The sequence below is a fragment of the Onychomys torridus genome, chromosome 1 (assembly GCF_903995425.1).
Source record: "Onychomys torridus chromosome 1, mOncTor1.1, whole genome shotgun sequence".
In the NCBI taxonomy this organism is placed as follows: domain Eukaryota; kingdom Metazoa; phylum Chordata; class Mammalia; order Rodentia; family Cricetidae; genus Onychomys; species Onychomys torridus.
The window spans coordinates 59,166,857-59,183,256 of NC_050443.1; the positions used below are offsets into that span (position 1 = coordinate 59,166,857).

The 16,400-nt window shown below is 49.6% G+C and overlaps 1 protein-coding gene across 1 annotated transcript in view; it reads left to right on the forward strand.

The window, feature by feature from the left end:
* Positions 1-16,400, forward strand: part of Acan (aggrecan) — a 60,191-nt gene that overhangs the window by 24,117 nt on the left and 19,674 nt on the right. The window contains exons 2-11 of the mRNA XM_036175619.1: positions 1,990-2,066; positions 4,237-4,620; positions 6,062-6,236; positions 7,861-7,988; positions 9,453-9,746; positions 10,547-10,951; positions 11,948-12,122; positions 12,546-12,673; positions 13,760-14,053; positions 15,835-16,050. Coding sequence (XP_036031512.1) covers positions 1,997-2,066; positions 4,237-4,620; positions 6,062-6,236; positions 7,861-7,988; positions 9,453-9,746; positions 10,547-10,951; positions 11,948-12,122; positions 12,546-12,673; positions 13,760-14,053; positions 15,835-16,050 — 2,269 coding nt within the window. The 5' untranslated portion in view covers positions 1,990-1,996. The remainder of the gene's footprint in view (positions 1-1,989; positions 2,067-4,236; positions 4,621-6,061; positions 6,237-7,860; positions 7,989-9,452; positions 9,747-10,546; positions 10,952-11,947; positions 12,123-12,545; positions 12,674-13,759; positions 14,054-15,834; positions 16,051-16,400) is intronic.

Genomic DNA, 16,400 nt, shown 5'->3' on the forward strand with positions numbered 1-16,400 from the left:
ATTAAGGGCTGGGATTTGTCAGAACACACACACACACACACACACACACACACACACACACACACACACACCTGACTAGAATCAGAAAGACAGCCCTAGTCAACCAGAGATGCCAGGCAGCGGCGGCACACACCTTTAATCCCAGCACTTGGGAGAAGGAACATTAGGAGTTCAAAGCTACCCTGGGCTACATGAGATTGAATCAGTCTGAAAGAGAAAGTGCTGGGCGGTGGTGGCACACACCTTTAATCCCAGCACTAGGGAGGTGGAGACAGGAATATGAGGCAGGTGGAGACAGGATCACAGCCCCGCTTCCGTCTGAGATCTCCTAGAGGTACGAACTCTGTGGTGGCTGCTGATCCGCTTCTCTGATCTTTTGGCTTTCACCCCGATATCTGACCCCAGGTTTTCATTGGTAAGACTAGTTAGGATCACGCTTCAAGCCAGGGCCTTAAATCTTGCCTAAAACCACATGATCCTTGATAAATATACACGGTTCCTGGATTTGAAGTTGGTAGCACACCCAGATTCCATCAGGGAAGCTGGATAGTTCGTCATTTTTCTGCATCCGAAGGGCTGCATTAGGGTTCTCGAAAGGAATAACTCTTCCCACTACTTCCTTCCCTCCCTCCCTGTCTCTCCCTGCCCTTCTCTTTCCTCTCCCTCCTCTCCTCCTCTCCCCTTCTCTTACTCCTCCATCCTCTCCCCTCCCCCCTCCTGTGTCTTTAGTGTACCTGAACCTATCTAAGGGATAGAGTTCAATCACTCATCATGGCTGTTGCTGCGTGTGCTTGTGTGCATAGGTACATGTGTGTGTCAATAGGTATGAAGCATGCCAGGAAAACAGTTGAGCACTGAACCACATTCTAGCCCTTTACATGGCTCCTTGATGAGATTAAGAGATACAGTAAAGGCTAAGTGTCTGAGGCTGCTGAGTGAGTCCATGGTGGACTGTTTTAATGATATGTTTTTTATAAGTAGTAATACATGCCAAAACAATAGCACAAAGTGTGGTGTAGGAAATACATTGCAATCACCATTTATTGTCATTAGCAAGTATTATGTACCATATGCATAATTATATTCCCCATACTTTCATATGATTGGCATGCGGTGAATTTGTTTGCGCCAGCATCATTACAAACAGGTGAGAAATGTGTTCTACTGGGACATTCCAGTGTCGCTAGGCAAAGGGAGTTTGCACCTCCACTATAAACTTACTGTTATATATGTGTTCCACCATTGACCAGATTGTCATTCTATACCATTTCATTTTCAGCAGAAGACGTGCCCTTGCATGACTGTGTGTCAAGGGGAGGCGGGGAGGGGAGGGTGGGAGAAAGAGGGAGAACAAGGACAATGTAAGTGGAAGCTGTGGTCCCCAGAGCTTCAGAGAAACTAGTAAGGAGGCCCAGGGGAGCTGGCTGCTCATCTTCAGTTAGAAGCTCCACGTGTTCAAGGGTTCAAGTCCCAGGAAAAGCTCAGGCTTCAAGTCAAGTCCAAAGGGAGGAAAAATCAGGTGGAAGGCCATCAGGGGAGAAGTCTCTCTCCCTCAGGGGAGGATCCTTTTTGGTTCAAGCCTTCAGGCGGTTGCCTGTGGCCTCCCCACACTGCAGAAGGGAGGGCCATCTCAGTCTACAGATTCCAGTTTCTATCTGATGCAAAACCCCTAGCAGACACATGAGAACAGTGGCCCCTGAGCATCTGTGGTCCACCTGGCACCTATCATTAGCTCTCGAATTCACTAGGATGTGTCTCCACTGGCTGGAAGATGGGAGGACCAATGTACTGGTCACCTTTGAATTAAGCTAAGAAACGATTCAAGGTTCCTGAGGCAAGGATTCTTGGAGGAAACCCCCCCAGCAAACCACTGCAACCTCCGGTTGTGAGATGTGATTTCAGAGCCTTGGGGCATGGATTCTATCATGTTATCTCTTCCACCTACCGAGGTGTGCCTTAACTGTCTAACACCTCTGCTCCCTCTTCCAGGTGAACTATGACCACTTTACTCTTGGTCTTTGTGACTCTGAGGGTCATCGCGGCAGTGATCTCAGAAGAAATTCCGGGTGAGAACAACTCCATGCATGGCTCACTTATTCAGTAGTGGGTTCTGAGTACAGGACACAGCTTTGTTCCGGGACACAGTCCCCTCTGCCCCTTCTTTTGGCCTCTTCCTGGCCCCGGCCCTTTCTAGCTGCAGTGGAAAGGCACCCCACACGGGCACATAAACCCAGAGCCTGGTGCACAAGCATCCACGCCTGGAGGCCCTCTAGCAAGGACAGTTGCTGGGCCTCCTTCATAGAAGCCTCTCCTTGGGGATCTCATTCAGAACTGCTGCACCGTGAGAATGGGGCCGAGAAAGACATGGAGAACAAAGAGAAAGGCTGTCAGGGGCCGTCAAAGAGGAGGAGGGAACCTGAGGAACACAGGTGAAGAGTCTGGTCTTCCTCTAGAAGCGAGGCCACAGCCCTGGTGTAAGCCCCCCACCCCTGGCTCAAGGGAAGGAACTTTACACCTGGTGTGGAGATCTGGAAGGGCTAAACATGTTGGTGAGACCTCCCTCACAGTGCGGGAGACAAGAGGAGACTTGTTCCTCTTCCTTCCACCCACCCACTGTATCCCAACGCAAAACTCGAGGACTTCAGGGTCGTGGTAAAAAGATTCCCATGGTCAAATGGAAAGACACATGGTGTTTTATTCATCACTTATTTGGCCTGATTCACAGCTTTTGAATATGTAGATGTGGGCAGTAGCTGGACCGCCATTGGTGCTCAGGGGCCCATGAGATGCTGGCCGTCACCCAGGGAGATGTGTCCACCTCAGCAAGACGGTCCACTGAGAGGGTTAGCTGGGAGTTTTAACAACCACCAAAGTTGACTCCATGGTAGCCTCCCGCTATTCCCAGAGACCACCACTGCAGAGCCAAGCTGTGGCCAGTGGCCTCAGGGCTGGGCAGCAAATGAAGGTGTTTGTGGAAGGATGGTGGAGTCCGTCCAGACATCAAAAGGTCCAGGCTGTATTCCAGACATTCCTGCCTTACCCCCTCACCCCATCCTTACCCTGCCCTGTATTCACCAGCCACATCCATCTTAAACATTTTTATTTCAACCAGTAGGGATCCCCAAAAGGAAGGGCTCTGTACATTTACGACCTTCCATGAAAAGTGCTGTGTGGAAGACTGTTTCTCTCTTGTTCCAACAGGATTTGGGAAACACCACATCTTCATACTTTTTACGTTGTCTAGTCCTACCCAGTCAGAATCCCAGGTGTGACTTTACATGCAAAAAAAGAGTCTGACCTGTTCTTTCCTCATCTCCTCACCCTTTACCTCAAAAGCCTTGTCCTCCTACAAGGCCCAGCTAAAACCCAAAGCAGACCTCCCAGGGTGGGATGGATACAGCTTTGAAGTTTTATGTCTCAAGTTTAAAGGTTGTGTAAAAGTTTGTATGCCCCTTGATAATTATTACAGCCCCTGTGTTGGATGGTTCTTGCCTCTGTGAGAAAATGTCTCAGGGAAACAGCTTGCTTGTGGCAAGGCAGAAATATTATGCCTGAAGGTACAGTGGAAGAGAGTTGTTCCGCTCCTGGCAGTCTGGAAGCAGAGAGCTAGACAGACAGGTAGACAGACAGACAGACAGACAGAGACAGAGACACACAGAGAGAGGGACAGTGAAAAAAGATGTGCCTTTCAAATTCACACCTCCAGTGATCCATTGCCCTCCAATGAGGCCCCACATCCCAATTCAGCTCTGAACTGACCGATGGATGAATTCATCGATGAAGCTGGCATCCTTATAATCCAATCACCTCTCAATAACACTGCCAAACTTCCCACACACGGACCTTTTGTGGGGAACTCATCATATTCAAAATAAATACCCCAATAAATTTTTCTCTAAAATCTCGGAATCAAACATGTCACTACCCTAAGAACAGGAGTCCTGTTTATCTATAGTTTGGCAGCCCTTAGGTGTCTATAGTTCGAGGTCTTGGCTGTGATGTCTCTCCCATGCTCCTCTGGAACCCTTTTCAGGCTCTATGGTTTGTCTTAAGGGGCAGACACCAGAGCTCTTGAAGGATGCTGATCTGGAGAGGGTGCTGTGAGGCTTCCTGGAAGTTGCCAGGCTCCCCGACGGTGGGCGGGATTGGGGCCTCTCAGATGGCTGCATTTCCAGGACCTCCTAGGGGTCTCTATTATCCTAACATGTGTGTTGTCCTCCCACCCTTCCCTGACAGGCCATGACAACTCACTGAGCGTGAGCATCCCTCAACCATCCCCACTGAAGGTCCTCCTAGGGACTTCCCTCACCATCCCCTGCTACTTTATCGACCCCATGCATCCTGTGACCACTGCACCCTCCACTGCCCCCCTGGCCCCAAGAATCAAGTGGAGCCGTGTTTCCAAGGAGAAAGAGATCGTACTGTTGGTGGCCACTGAAGGACAGGTTCGAGTCAACAGCATCTACCAAGACAAGGTGTCATTACCCAATTATCCAGCCATCCCTAGTGACGCCACCTTGGAAATCCAGAACCTTCGCTCCAATGACTCTGGGATCTATCGCTGTGAGGTGATGCATGGTATTGAGGACAGCGAAGCCACCCTGGAGGTCATAGTAAAAGGTAAAGGCATCCCACAGGGATGCCATGTTGTCTGTAGAAAGAACTGGAATGATGTCCTCACTAGTGTGGACCTTGGTGGCTAGCTTTCCCGCTCAGCCCCTCTACATACCCATTTTATTCTTGGCTTCCTCTAATGTGGAGCTGGCAATGCTATCCTATGTGGGATTGGAACACCGGGGTGGAGCACATAAAAGTGTCCTGGTGTTGGCAGTTTATGTTTGCCAACAATCCTTGACTTGTCAGGTTTATCAGTTTTTCTTGTTGCTGTGGTCAAATACCCAACAGGAATCAGCTTAAGGGAGTAAGGAGTTACTTTCCCTCACAGTTTGAAGAGGTACAATCCACCATGGTGGGGACTACCCAGCAGTGGGAGTGTGCAGCAGCGCATTGTACTGCATCAAAAGTCAGGAAGCAGAGATGAATCCAAGTACTCAGCTTGCTCCCTTTCTCCTTCTTCTTTTTTATACTCACTCTGAGACCCCAGACCATGGAATGGTACCACCTACAGTCAGGGTGGGTCTCTCCTCTTCAGTTAAATCCTCAAAGACATACCCAGAGAGGTGTGTCCTACAACATGAGGGCCTTGTAAGTGTGCCCACTTTGCACCTAAGCAGATGAATCAAATGCCACATCTGACGTGACCCTAGAAATGAACAAAAGTGGCTTCCGAACATCATCCAGGCATCTCCTCCTCCTCCACCCCTGTATTCTCAGCTTCAGAGGCTAAAGAAATGGCTGAAGACTTGCACCCTGGTCCCCCTTCTCTCTAAGAGAACTCATTAGGATATCCCTGATCTGCCGGGGACATGGAACTCTCAGTGTCTCCTTCTCTGGGAAAAGAAAAAAGAAAAAGGGGGTCCTGGAATGGCAAGAAAGTTACAAAGGGAGAGCTTTTGCCTTAGTTCAAAGAACTTTCTTGTTGTCAGAATTGTTATAGGTGTTCTAGAAGCAATGCCTTGTGAGGAACTGGTACACACCCTGTTAAGGTGGTTGGGTGGGATGGAGTAGGGTGGGGAAGAGACGGGGTTCCAGTCAGAGCAAAAGAACCACGTGCAGCTTCAGCAGCTGAGGAGTTATTGACAGCTGATGGCTTTGAAAGTATAGCCCCCAGTAGGTTGACCACACTCCAGTAGATGGCCCCACAGCCATGAATATACTGGCAACAAAAGTTGGACTCAGTGGGAGGGGTGGATGGAATATTGAGGGTAAAGCTGGAAGGAGTTAGGGAGAGGATGTGGGGTAAATACGATCAAGATACATTGTTTGCATGTGTGAAATTCCCCAAGAACTAAGAAAATATTATAATAAAGAAGACAGAGAAGGAGTCATCTCAGCCTAGACCAGAGCTGTCCAGGGTCCCTTTGATTCTCGCCACCGTTTCTCTAGAGCGTCAGTAACCAAAGCTCACACCTAACACCCCTCCGGTCTGTGTGCCCCACAGGTATCGTGTTCCACTACAGAGCCATCTCCACACGCTACACACTGGACTTTGACCGAGCACAGCGGGCTTGCCTGCAGAACAGCGCCATCATCGCCACACCTGAGCAACTGCAGGCTGCCTATGAGGATGGCTTCCACCAGTGCGATGCAGGCTGGCTGGCTGACCAGACCGTCAGGTGAGACCCCGATCCCCAAAAGAAGAACCATCAGAGCTGAGGTCCAGGTATCAGAGGTCTAGCAGAATGGGGCAGGTGATGGTGTGGGACACGGACCAGTACTTGGCTAACATGAACATGACCCAATGGCCAGTCTAGGTTAGGGATGGGGTCCAGGCTTGTCAACATCCCAGGTCACTGTTATTTTCTCTCCCAGGAGAAATAATACCAGCAGCCTTGTTCTGAACTTCACAACTCTCTTGGCCCGTTTTTCCTGTTGTCAGTGTGTCTTACTTCCGGTTTATTTGTCTGTCTCTAACTTTAGAGTTTTATTTATTTCTGTATACTACCTTATTTATGTCCCTTTTTGTAAGACAAGACATATGGAAATCAAGCGTCTAGATGCATCTTTTTCTGAGTGAGTCCTGGGAGCCACATGGCAAAGCAGTGCAGATAGAGACCTACTTCAAGGACCCCAGAACAGTGTTCTGAGGCTGCAAAGACAGACTGCCTACCCCATGTGCATCACAGTGGTAGCCCCAAAGCCAACATACAAGGCCTCAGGAAGACAGCTTTGCAAGATTTGGCAGGCCAGGGGATCTTAGGTCCCAAGGCCATACAGCACTGTTATGATTTCATCTCTGTTGTTGAGACGTGACACTCTGATCAAAAGCAACTTGGGAAGGGAAAGGTTCATTTCAGCTTCTTCTAGGTCACATGCCATCACTGAGGTAAGTGAGTGCTGAAACACTGGGAGGCAGGAGCCATAGAGGAATGTTGCCCGTGACTGACTCACCCACAGACCCATGTTCAGTTAGTTTTCTTACACATCCCAGGCTCACCTGACTAGGGATGGTGCCACCCATGGTGGGCTGGGCTCTCCTGCACTAATCATAGATCGAGACAACCTCTCACAGACATGGCCACAGGATAATCTGGGCATTCTCTCAACTGAGACTTCTCCAGACAATTCTAGGCTCTATTAAGTTGACAACTGAAGCTAACTGGAACAAACCACCAAATTCAATAAACACAAAATATTGATAAGTGAGACAACCATCTAATACGTCAAGAGTTCACATCCTGGCCTCAGAAAGAGCTAGACTCAAATCCCAACACTGGAATTTAGAAGCTGTGTGACTTGGAACACGTCAAACATTTCTAGACCTTAAGTGTAAAATAGAGTCCAGCCCCTGCCTCACTTAGTGACTTAAGACTCAATGGCACAAAGTGGGCACCTTGGCCAAACCCAACCAGACTCATCCTTAGTTTCTGTAAATAAAGTTATATTGAACCACAACCATGCCCCCTTTGTTACACGCTGTGTGTAGCTGCTCCATGCTGCTCCAGAGAAAGGACTCACCACAGAGGCCTGTGGTTTACAAAACCCAAAAGACTCTGGCCTTTTACATGAAAGGTGTCTGGCCCCAGAGAGAGTGTGTTTGGTGCCAAGAATACACGGTAACAGGGGCTGTCTCAGTGGTGAGTAGCATTGAGACTGGATGGGCAGATGGCATTCCGTGCAGACTTGGAACAAGGTAGCATCACGCCTTTGTTTCCACCTATGAAGGTGAAGTGTACAAGAACAGTGACCTTGGGCTTCCTCTGTTCCTGGTGTCATACTCCCATGCTGGCTTCCCAACAGGTACCCCATCCACACTCCTCGGGAAGGCTGCTATGGAGACAAGGATGAGTTTCCTGGAGTGAGAACATATGGTATCCGAGACACCAATGAGACCTATGATGTGTACTGCTTCGCTGAGGAGATGGAGGGTGAGGCTACACCTCCCATTAGGAGCTCCTTTCAAGATGCACTTTCCTTCCCCATCACCATGCTCACATTTGGGATAGCTACACAAGGCTTCCTCTGGGCCAGGGCCCTCTCTCAGTCCCTTCCTGCCACAAAGAGAATTCTTGCTGGAATCCTCATTATCCACTTTGAAGGGGGTCTCAGTGGCCACAGGCATCTGCAAACCATCTGGTACTCCCACCCAACTCCATATTCCAGTGTCCTCTGGGACTGTGCCTCTTATCCAGAACCTCACTATCTCTGGCCAACCCAGCCCTGCCTTAAGGTCCGTGTTGTCATCAAAGCCAGGCTCAGGACTGGGGTGTAGCTCAGTGACAGACCCCAGGCTCCATTTCCCACTCAAGAAGGACACCCTAGGCCACTCTTGGGTGGATACCACAGACACATAGTTTCCAGGAAACACTCATCCCAGCCACTCTCTCTCTCCACTTTCCTGCTCCCAGCTTGAAGTCCTATGTCAGGCCTTTTGATGGGATGTTTGGGGGAGAAACCTAGGCCATTTCTCTCTTTTATAAGGGTACTAATTTTAAACATAGTGTTACCCTGCCATGTGGATGACATCCCTCTCCCATCTGCACCCTTTTATCACTTTGGACATTCCCCACACCCTCTGAACATGCCTCCCATAGCTACCAAGCTCCAAGCTCCTCCAACTGGGAGAAAAGTTCGTGGCATACCCCAACCTTCTTATCACCTTCCAGTTCTTATCTCAGGAGCCAAAGCCTCTATTAAATAACAAACTTTTGTGTTCCCATGTTTGACTAACCCAAGACAAATGTAACAGTTGGTCTGAACTGCTACTGAACAAGGATACCCGGAATGAGTGATCAGATACCCCTCCAAACACACACACACACACACACACACACACACACACACACACACACACACACACACACAGCTTTCTCAAACAACTTTGGCAGGTTTTAGAAAATATTGTTTAAAAGCTAGCAGACATAAAATTATCCATAGTGGTCTCTTTGGGTACTATTGGCCCTGGTTTGGAAGCCAGTATTCTAAGGGGTCAAAGGTGAGGCCTGCTTTTCCAATCAGAATTTGAATTGGGGATGGTTTCCTAGAAGTGGGCGGCGCCCGTGTTAACGGAAAGCTCCCCTAGTGGTGGGAGGATGAACAGCAATCACCCGGGCCACAGGTGCTTCTGATTTCACGGCTGCTCCGCCCCTTGCTCTTTTGGCTGCTTTTCTTTGGGGGGGAGGAGAAGGGCCTTGTTAGGAGACTGATGTCATCCTACCCAAAAGTCCAGAAAGGAATGGAGAGTGGGGCGTGACAGACACGCTGTGAGATCCTAACGTGGGACCACGGGGGAAAAAAGCATAAACCTCCAAGAAAACATGCGGACCTCTTGGGGACACAGGCTGGGTGGGATGGGAGCAAAACCCTAACCCAGTGTGACGCGTCCTTCACAGGCGAGGTCTTTTATGCCACATCCCCGGAGAAGTTCACCTTCCAGGAGGCAGCCAATGAGTGCCGCAGGCTGGGGGCACGGCTGGCCACCACGGGCCAGCTCTACCTGGCCTGGCAGAGCGGGATGGACATGTGCAGCGCCGGCTGGCTGGCCGACCGCAGTGTGCGCTACCCCATCTCCAAGGCTCGGCCCAACTGCGGAGGCAACCTCCTGGGTGTAAGGACTGTCTATCTGCACGCCAACCAGACAGGCTATCCTGACCCTTCATCCCGCTATGACGCCATCTGTTACACAGGTGGGGCTGGGGCTGAAGGTGGGGAGGGGGTTCTACCGCCAAAGCGATCCCAATAAGATCTTGGGAAGGTACCACTGAGTTCCTGAACCCCACATTTTTTATCATCTCCCTGCCCGTTTTCACTAGTTCTTAAAGCAGAGACAGTGGGGGCCGCCGTGTATCCAGCCCTGTCTCATGGGATCCCCACAGAAGAGCGTTTAAAGTCACTGTTTTCTGGGTTTGATTCCAGCTCTTTCCCTTTGCTGCACAAAGCTGGAGAAGTCAACACCCTGAATCCCTCTGATAGAGAAGAGGTGGGCCTGTTAGTGGGCAGGAGCCCCCTGGTACTTTCTCTTTTAATCTGGATGCACCTAAACGAAGTGTTTCTGTAAGAGTAAGGGGAAAGTTCTGTGCCTTCATTTGGAAAAATTAGAACAAATTTTTAAAGTAAGTTTTTTATCTTCTATTTAACACACTGTAAGTTGTAACTGATCCCTAATTCTTGGAGGAGAAAATGAACAGCATAAGTTAGGTAAACTTCTACTGTAGGAGGAATTAGAAGCCACCAAAAGATGGCATAGGCGTCCAGCAGTGGTGCATATTTATTTAAGCGACTCTAGCATTCTGTGGGAGGTTCTGGAACCACCCTGAGGCTATGGAGGAGCCACTGCACTCAGCAGACACCTAGGGTCTTTGTGGTGGCAGGGCCAGATGCCTGGCTCCAGCCAAGTAGGGGGAAGTGGGGCTCATTCGGCTCTCATCTCCTCGGAACAGTCCCAAGCTGAGCACTGACTAATGCTTGTCTTTGCATCCTGTCCCAGGTGAAGACTTTGTAGACATCCCAGAAAACTTCTTTGGGATGGGTGGTGAAGACGACATCACCATCCAGACAGTGACCTGGCCAGACCTGGAGCTGCCCCTGCCCCGAAATATCACTGAGGGAGAAGTCCGGGGCAATGTGATCCTCACCGCAAAGCCCATCTTCGACCTGTCCCCCACTGTCTCAGAGCCGGAGGAGGCCCTCCCAGTTATCCCTGGTGTGAGGGCCACAGCCTTCCCTGAGGCTGAGGAGAGAACTGAAGGGGTCACCAGGCCCTGGGGCTTTCCTGAGGAAAGCACACGTGGGCTGGATTCTGCCACGGCCTTCACCAGTGAGGACCTGGTGGTACAAGTGACCCTCGGGCCAGGTGCAGCTGAAGTCCCTGGCCAGCCCCGCTTGCCGGGGGGTAAGTACGATCCTGGGGGATGGGCAAGGCAGTTAGGTCCACTCTCCAACAACATAACATTGGTTCCAAATGAAGTCACCTGGGGAAACCAAGGTGTATATCAGACAGATGACAGTGCCCACGTGGCTCAAAACAAACCAGACCCACTTGAACACCACTGCTCTGGATGACCTCATGGCCTTGCCTGGCCTTGTCCTCCCATCAGGATTAAAAATCAACAAAGTTTAGTGTGCAGGCTGAATACAGCTGTTCTGAGGTAGCCTGTGAACTAAGAATGCCTCCACATTCCTAAATAATTGAGGAAGGGGGGTCAAAAGGAGAAAGCTATTTTGTGATACATAAAAATTATGTAAGTTTCAAATTTCAGTGCCCACAAATAAAGATGAGATCAAAGTCACAGCCACTTGTTTAAGACTTTGTCTATGGCTAATTCAGGGCAATTGTGGCTGAGTTGAGCAATGTGTCACAGAAATCACAGGCCCTACAAAGCCTGTTTTAGAAACAAGGTGTGATAGTACATATCTGTAATCCCAACACAGAAGACTGAGGCAGGAGAGCTGTGAGTTCAAAGCCAGTCTGGTTTATATACCAAGGAGATGGAGAAGGAGAAGGAGAAGAGCCCGGTATAGTCATCTAGTTCTTTCTGGAAAACACTTGCAGCCCTTGGGCTAGGTAGATAGTGTTCTCTGTACTCAGGAAATATCCCGAGGGACGGGGATGTCAATCAGTACAAAGCCCAGCTGATCACAAATGCAAATCTACAAACAAGAAGAACATTCTGGTGTGGTCTCCATAAAGGGCCTTGATGGTGTCCCTACCTGGGATAGACAGATGGACCCTGCCATTTCCCAGGACACTCACGACATCACCAAGTAGAACTTCAGGTGGAACTGTCCAGCTCTATCCATTATGTCTAAATGATTGGGCCAAGCTTCAAACAGACTCATGAGCATCAATCTCACGTCTGTTTCTTTCTCCCCTCTCTTTGCCACCCAGGAGTTGTATTCCACTATCGCCCGGGCTCCACCAGATACTCTCTGACATTCGAGGAGGCACAGCAGGCCTGCATGCAGACCGGGGCGGTCATGGCCTCACCTGAGCAGCTCCAGGCTGCCTATGAGGCAGGCTATGAGCAGTGTGATGCTGGCTGGCTGCAGGACCAGACCGTCAGGTAAAGGACAAGCTTACCATTCCCAGGCCCCATCAAGAAGCCCCCAACCTGACACAACATCCAGCAGGGTGGGCCCCCAGAGCTTTGTGGGTTGGTTAATGAACTCACTGGTGATTGCATCGTTCCCTAAATTCCACCCACACCCCTAAGCCAAGGCATGTTCTGAAAGATGGTGGCAGGAACTGGGCTCTACCAAGTTCTTAGTCATTTCCCTCCAAGAGACAAACAAAAGAAGCCCCTGGAGACCCTATCCAAGCACCTCCATACCCTGCAGCTTGACGAAGTGCCTGCCCTCTTATGTAGAAGACTCTCTTCTGAAGTCTGTCAGATGTATCAAGAGAGTTGATACAAATACATGACCCAAGATGTGCCATTCCTACCCTCAGGACGGGCCCTCACCCCCCTTCCCATCCTCTTTCACAGATACCCCATTGTGAGCCCTCGGACCCCATGTGTGGGCGACAAGGACAGCAGCCCCGGAGTCAGGACCTATGGCGTACGCCCGTCATCAGAGACCTATGATGTCTACTGCTACGTGGACAAGCTTGAGGGTACGGGCTGTGTTATCACATTCCCATCTCCAGACCAGCAGGGACTAGGGGAGAGTCACAAAAGGGATAGACTTGCCAACACCCCCCCAGGCCTGCTCCCACACAGCTTTCCAGGTGGAAGAGGCCCGCCCCTCACCTCTTTCAATTCAAGCACCTTCTCCCCACCAAAGGCTCATATGATTTCCCCCTCGTGTTAGAGTGTGACATTGGTCTTTCAGAAGGCCTTGTGTTCGGTGGCTGAATTGATTTCTAATAAATAAATGCTCGATGCCCGTGAACAAACCTGAGGCTGTGAGAATTCCTGTAGCCCCAAACCGTTTTAACTGTCCGTAATTCAACACTGCTCAAGCTCATTCAACATCACACCTCCATGAATGTCACCCAATTGCTTTTCCACTGAGCTCAATTTGAAAATTGCCGGTGTTCGTTCTAGAAAAGTTTAAGCATGGCCACTCAGCATCTGTAAGCCTCAGTTCCCCCATCTGTAAAACACTCCTGCTTTATACCCATATTCAAGGTTTTTCTGAATGTTGAGACTCATAAAAAGTGCAACAAATGCTGGGTAGGGCTCTGGGTGATATGTGGGTGCTGAGACCCCAGAGGAATGTGAGTCGGGTCCACGGTAGTCACTGAGCTCCATGGGGGATGAGCGAGCTAAGAGTGCTTGGGTTTTGGGCAAGCAGCTGAGCCACCTGTAGCTGTCAAAGGAAGGGTACCTAGGTATGACTGAAGAGCGTAAATAAGGAGGAGTAGAAGCCAGATCCCCAAAGACTGACTAGCTCACCCCAGCTCAACTGTGACATTGTGTTTTTCAGCAAGGGATGTCCCAAATCCTAGGAAATTCCCACTCAACACAAAGTGGAGCCCCTGGTCTCTATTGCCCAGAATCTCAAGAGATCTAAGGGGTGTGGCCTTGGGGGTGTGACTGAGTGAGGCTGGGACCTATAGGAGTGTGTGCCACATAAGTGGGTGAACAGCCCTGGTGAGCAGGGTAGAGGTGCCAGGAGTTCTGTCCCATGGCAGTGGGAACAGGACTCTTTTTATGATGCATATGAACCATCACACGGCCATTGTCTCTGTCCCCAGGGGAAGTGTTCTTCGCCACACGCCTCGAGCAGTTCACCTTCCAGGAAGCACAGTCCTTCTGTGAAGCCCAAAATGCCACCTTGGCCTCCACTGGCCAGCTCTATGCTGCCTGGAGCCATGGCCTGGACAAGTGCTATGCTGGCTGGCTGGCAGATGGCAGCCTCCGATACCCCATCGTCACCCCTCGGGCTGCCTGCGGTGGGGACAAACCAGGCGTGAGAACTGTCTACCTCTACCCCAACCAGACCGGCCTCCCAGACCCATTGTCCAGGCACCATGCCTTCTGCTTCCGAGGTACTGTAGTCACCCCATCTGCATGGGAGGACGTCCTTACTGCATCCTCTATAAATAGTGGCAAAATAGCCCTCTACTTCAAAGAAAGTTGCATACAAATATTAATTGGAGTAGTGTATGTGAAACAGTCCATATCTGTTTGCATATAATGTTACATATTGTTTTAATTTGTATATTCTTGTCAAATTCTCTTCTTGTAAATACTTTTGTAATGAGTTAATCAAATAATCCTGGCGTCCTTTGTCAAGCACTAGCCACCTACATGCTTAATTGACACATTGTATAGCCACTACCACTGTAGTATCAGCCATCGTTACCAGCTAGACAGTTGAGAGTGACATGCTGTGCTCTGGTTGGTTGAATTCTAACAGTATCCATATAGGGTAATGATGCACCCACCATAATGGAGATTGGAGGCTATCTGTTTTCAACATAACACATCATAGCTGAGTGTCCTTACAATTTCTTGTGAATCCTGAATTACTTTAACTTTTTAAAATTTATTTTTACTATTTTTTAACTGTGTGCATGGAGAGTGGGTATGTGCACAGGAGGGCAAGTGCCCTTGGAAGCCAGTGGCATCAGATACCCCTGGGGTGGAGTTCAGATAGTTGTGAGCTGCTGTCGTGGGTCCTGGAATCCAAACTCAGGTCCTCTGCAAGAGGAATACACATTCTTAACCACTGAACCATCTCGTCAGCCCCTCCAGAATTGTTTTTAACTAATGGGGGGAAACTGATGGCCTCCAACTTTCCCAGACTTCTAGGGACACTTTTTAACTGTTTGTTTGTTCGCTTGCTTGCTTGCTTGCTTGCTTGCTTGCTTGCTTGCTTGCTTCGAGGAAGGGTCTCATGTTGCCAAGGTTGGCCTTGAACTCCTGATCCTTCTGCCTTAACTTCCTGTTGCCCTTGTCCCAGACTAGTCCTCACAGTGGACAACAGAGGTCAAGCCAGTAAACCTCCCAGTAAATTTCCAACCATAAGTTCCACCACCCACCCCAGTCCTTCAGGGGACTCAAAGATCTTTTTTGTTTGCTTATGTGTCTGTTTGTTTTAAGACAAGGTCTCATTATGTAGCCTTGGCTGGCCTGGAACTTGCTGTGTAGACCAGGCTAGCCTTGAACTCATGGAGATCTGCCTGCCTCTGCCTCCCAAGTGCTGAGATTGAACATGTATGCCACCATGCCAGTCTTTAAACATCTCATCACCCTGTAAAGAAGTTCCGGTTCCTTCCTGACCTCCTCCAGGTCAGGGGATTTCCTACAATCAGAAGTTACCCTGCCCACTGCCAATGCCATGAGAGCTGTGTGGAATTTAAAGATGAGCCTCTCATTTAGGGAACTGGCACACTCAGAACTTACCTCTGCCTTTGAGGTGGGTAGTATCATGTTAGACCTTGAACGGAAAAAGATTAACCCTGGTACTTGGGCGAGTCACATAACAAGTCCCCACTTGTTAGATGAATCTCTTCTTTATTAAGGTAAAACATGTTTATAAGCATGAAGGTTTTATTTGGGTCCAGCATATACAATGGACTGTGGAGAGAGACATCCCAGACCACTCAGTCCTAAGCTGCTGGGGACGGAGGATACACAGGAGCATTATACAATAGATACAAATGGCAAATAGCTATCCTGCAGACTTAGAGGCTGGAGTGGGTCAGCAGGCTCTTTGTACTGGCCAGGTGTCCCTCAGACACCCCTTTGCTTCTCTGGTCCTGAATGGCAGGGTGGAAATGGGCTCCTGTCAAAGTCAGGACCTCACCTCCCACATCTTCTTCAGGTGTGTCAGTGGTGACCTCTCCAGGACAAGGAGAAGGCGGCATTCCCACATCACCCTCTGACATAGAGGACTGGATCGTCACTCAGGTGGGGCCTGGTGTGGAGGCTATCCCATTGGAGACAGAGACAGCAGCAGGGCCAGATTTCACCACTGAATCAGAAAAACAGACTGAATGGGAGCCAGCCTACACTCCAGTGGGTACATCCCCACTGCCAGGTGGGTAAACCTGGGCTCTGGAGTGTGCCCTGAAGCCATGCACACTAAACCCACACACCTGCCTGCTATGGAATGCCCAGAGGAGGGTTGGAGTCTGGTGGGCGGCCTTGAACTCACTATAGAGCCCAGGCAGGTTTTGAACTTGGAATTCTCCTGACTCAGCATCCTAAATACCCTGGATTACAGGTCTGCACTACCAAGCCCAGATATAAGCTGTTTTGAAAATACCAACAAAAACAAGGCAGGGTTGGGGGTAATGTAACCATATGTTAAATGGTGAGGGTGTTTTGATTTTCTTCTTTACTTTTCAGCTCCACTGTAATAATAGGCACGTCAGCTAGAGAATTAAG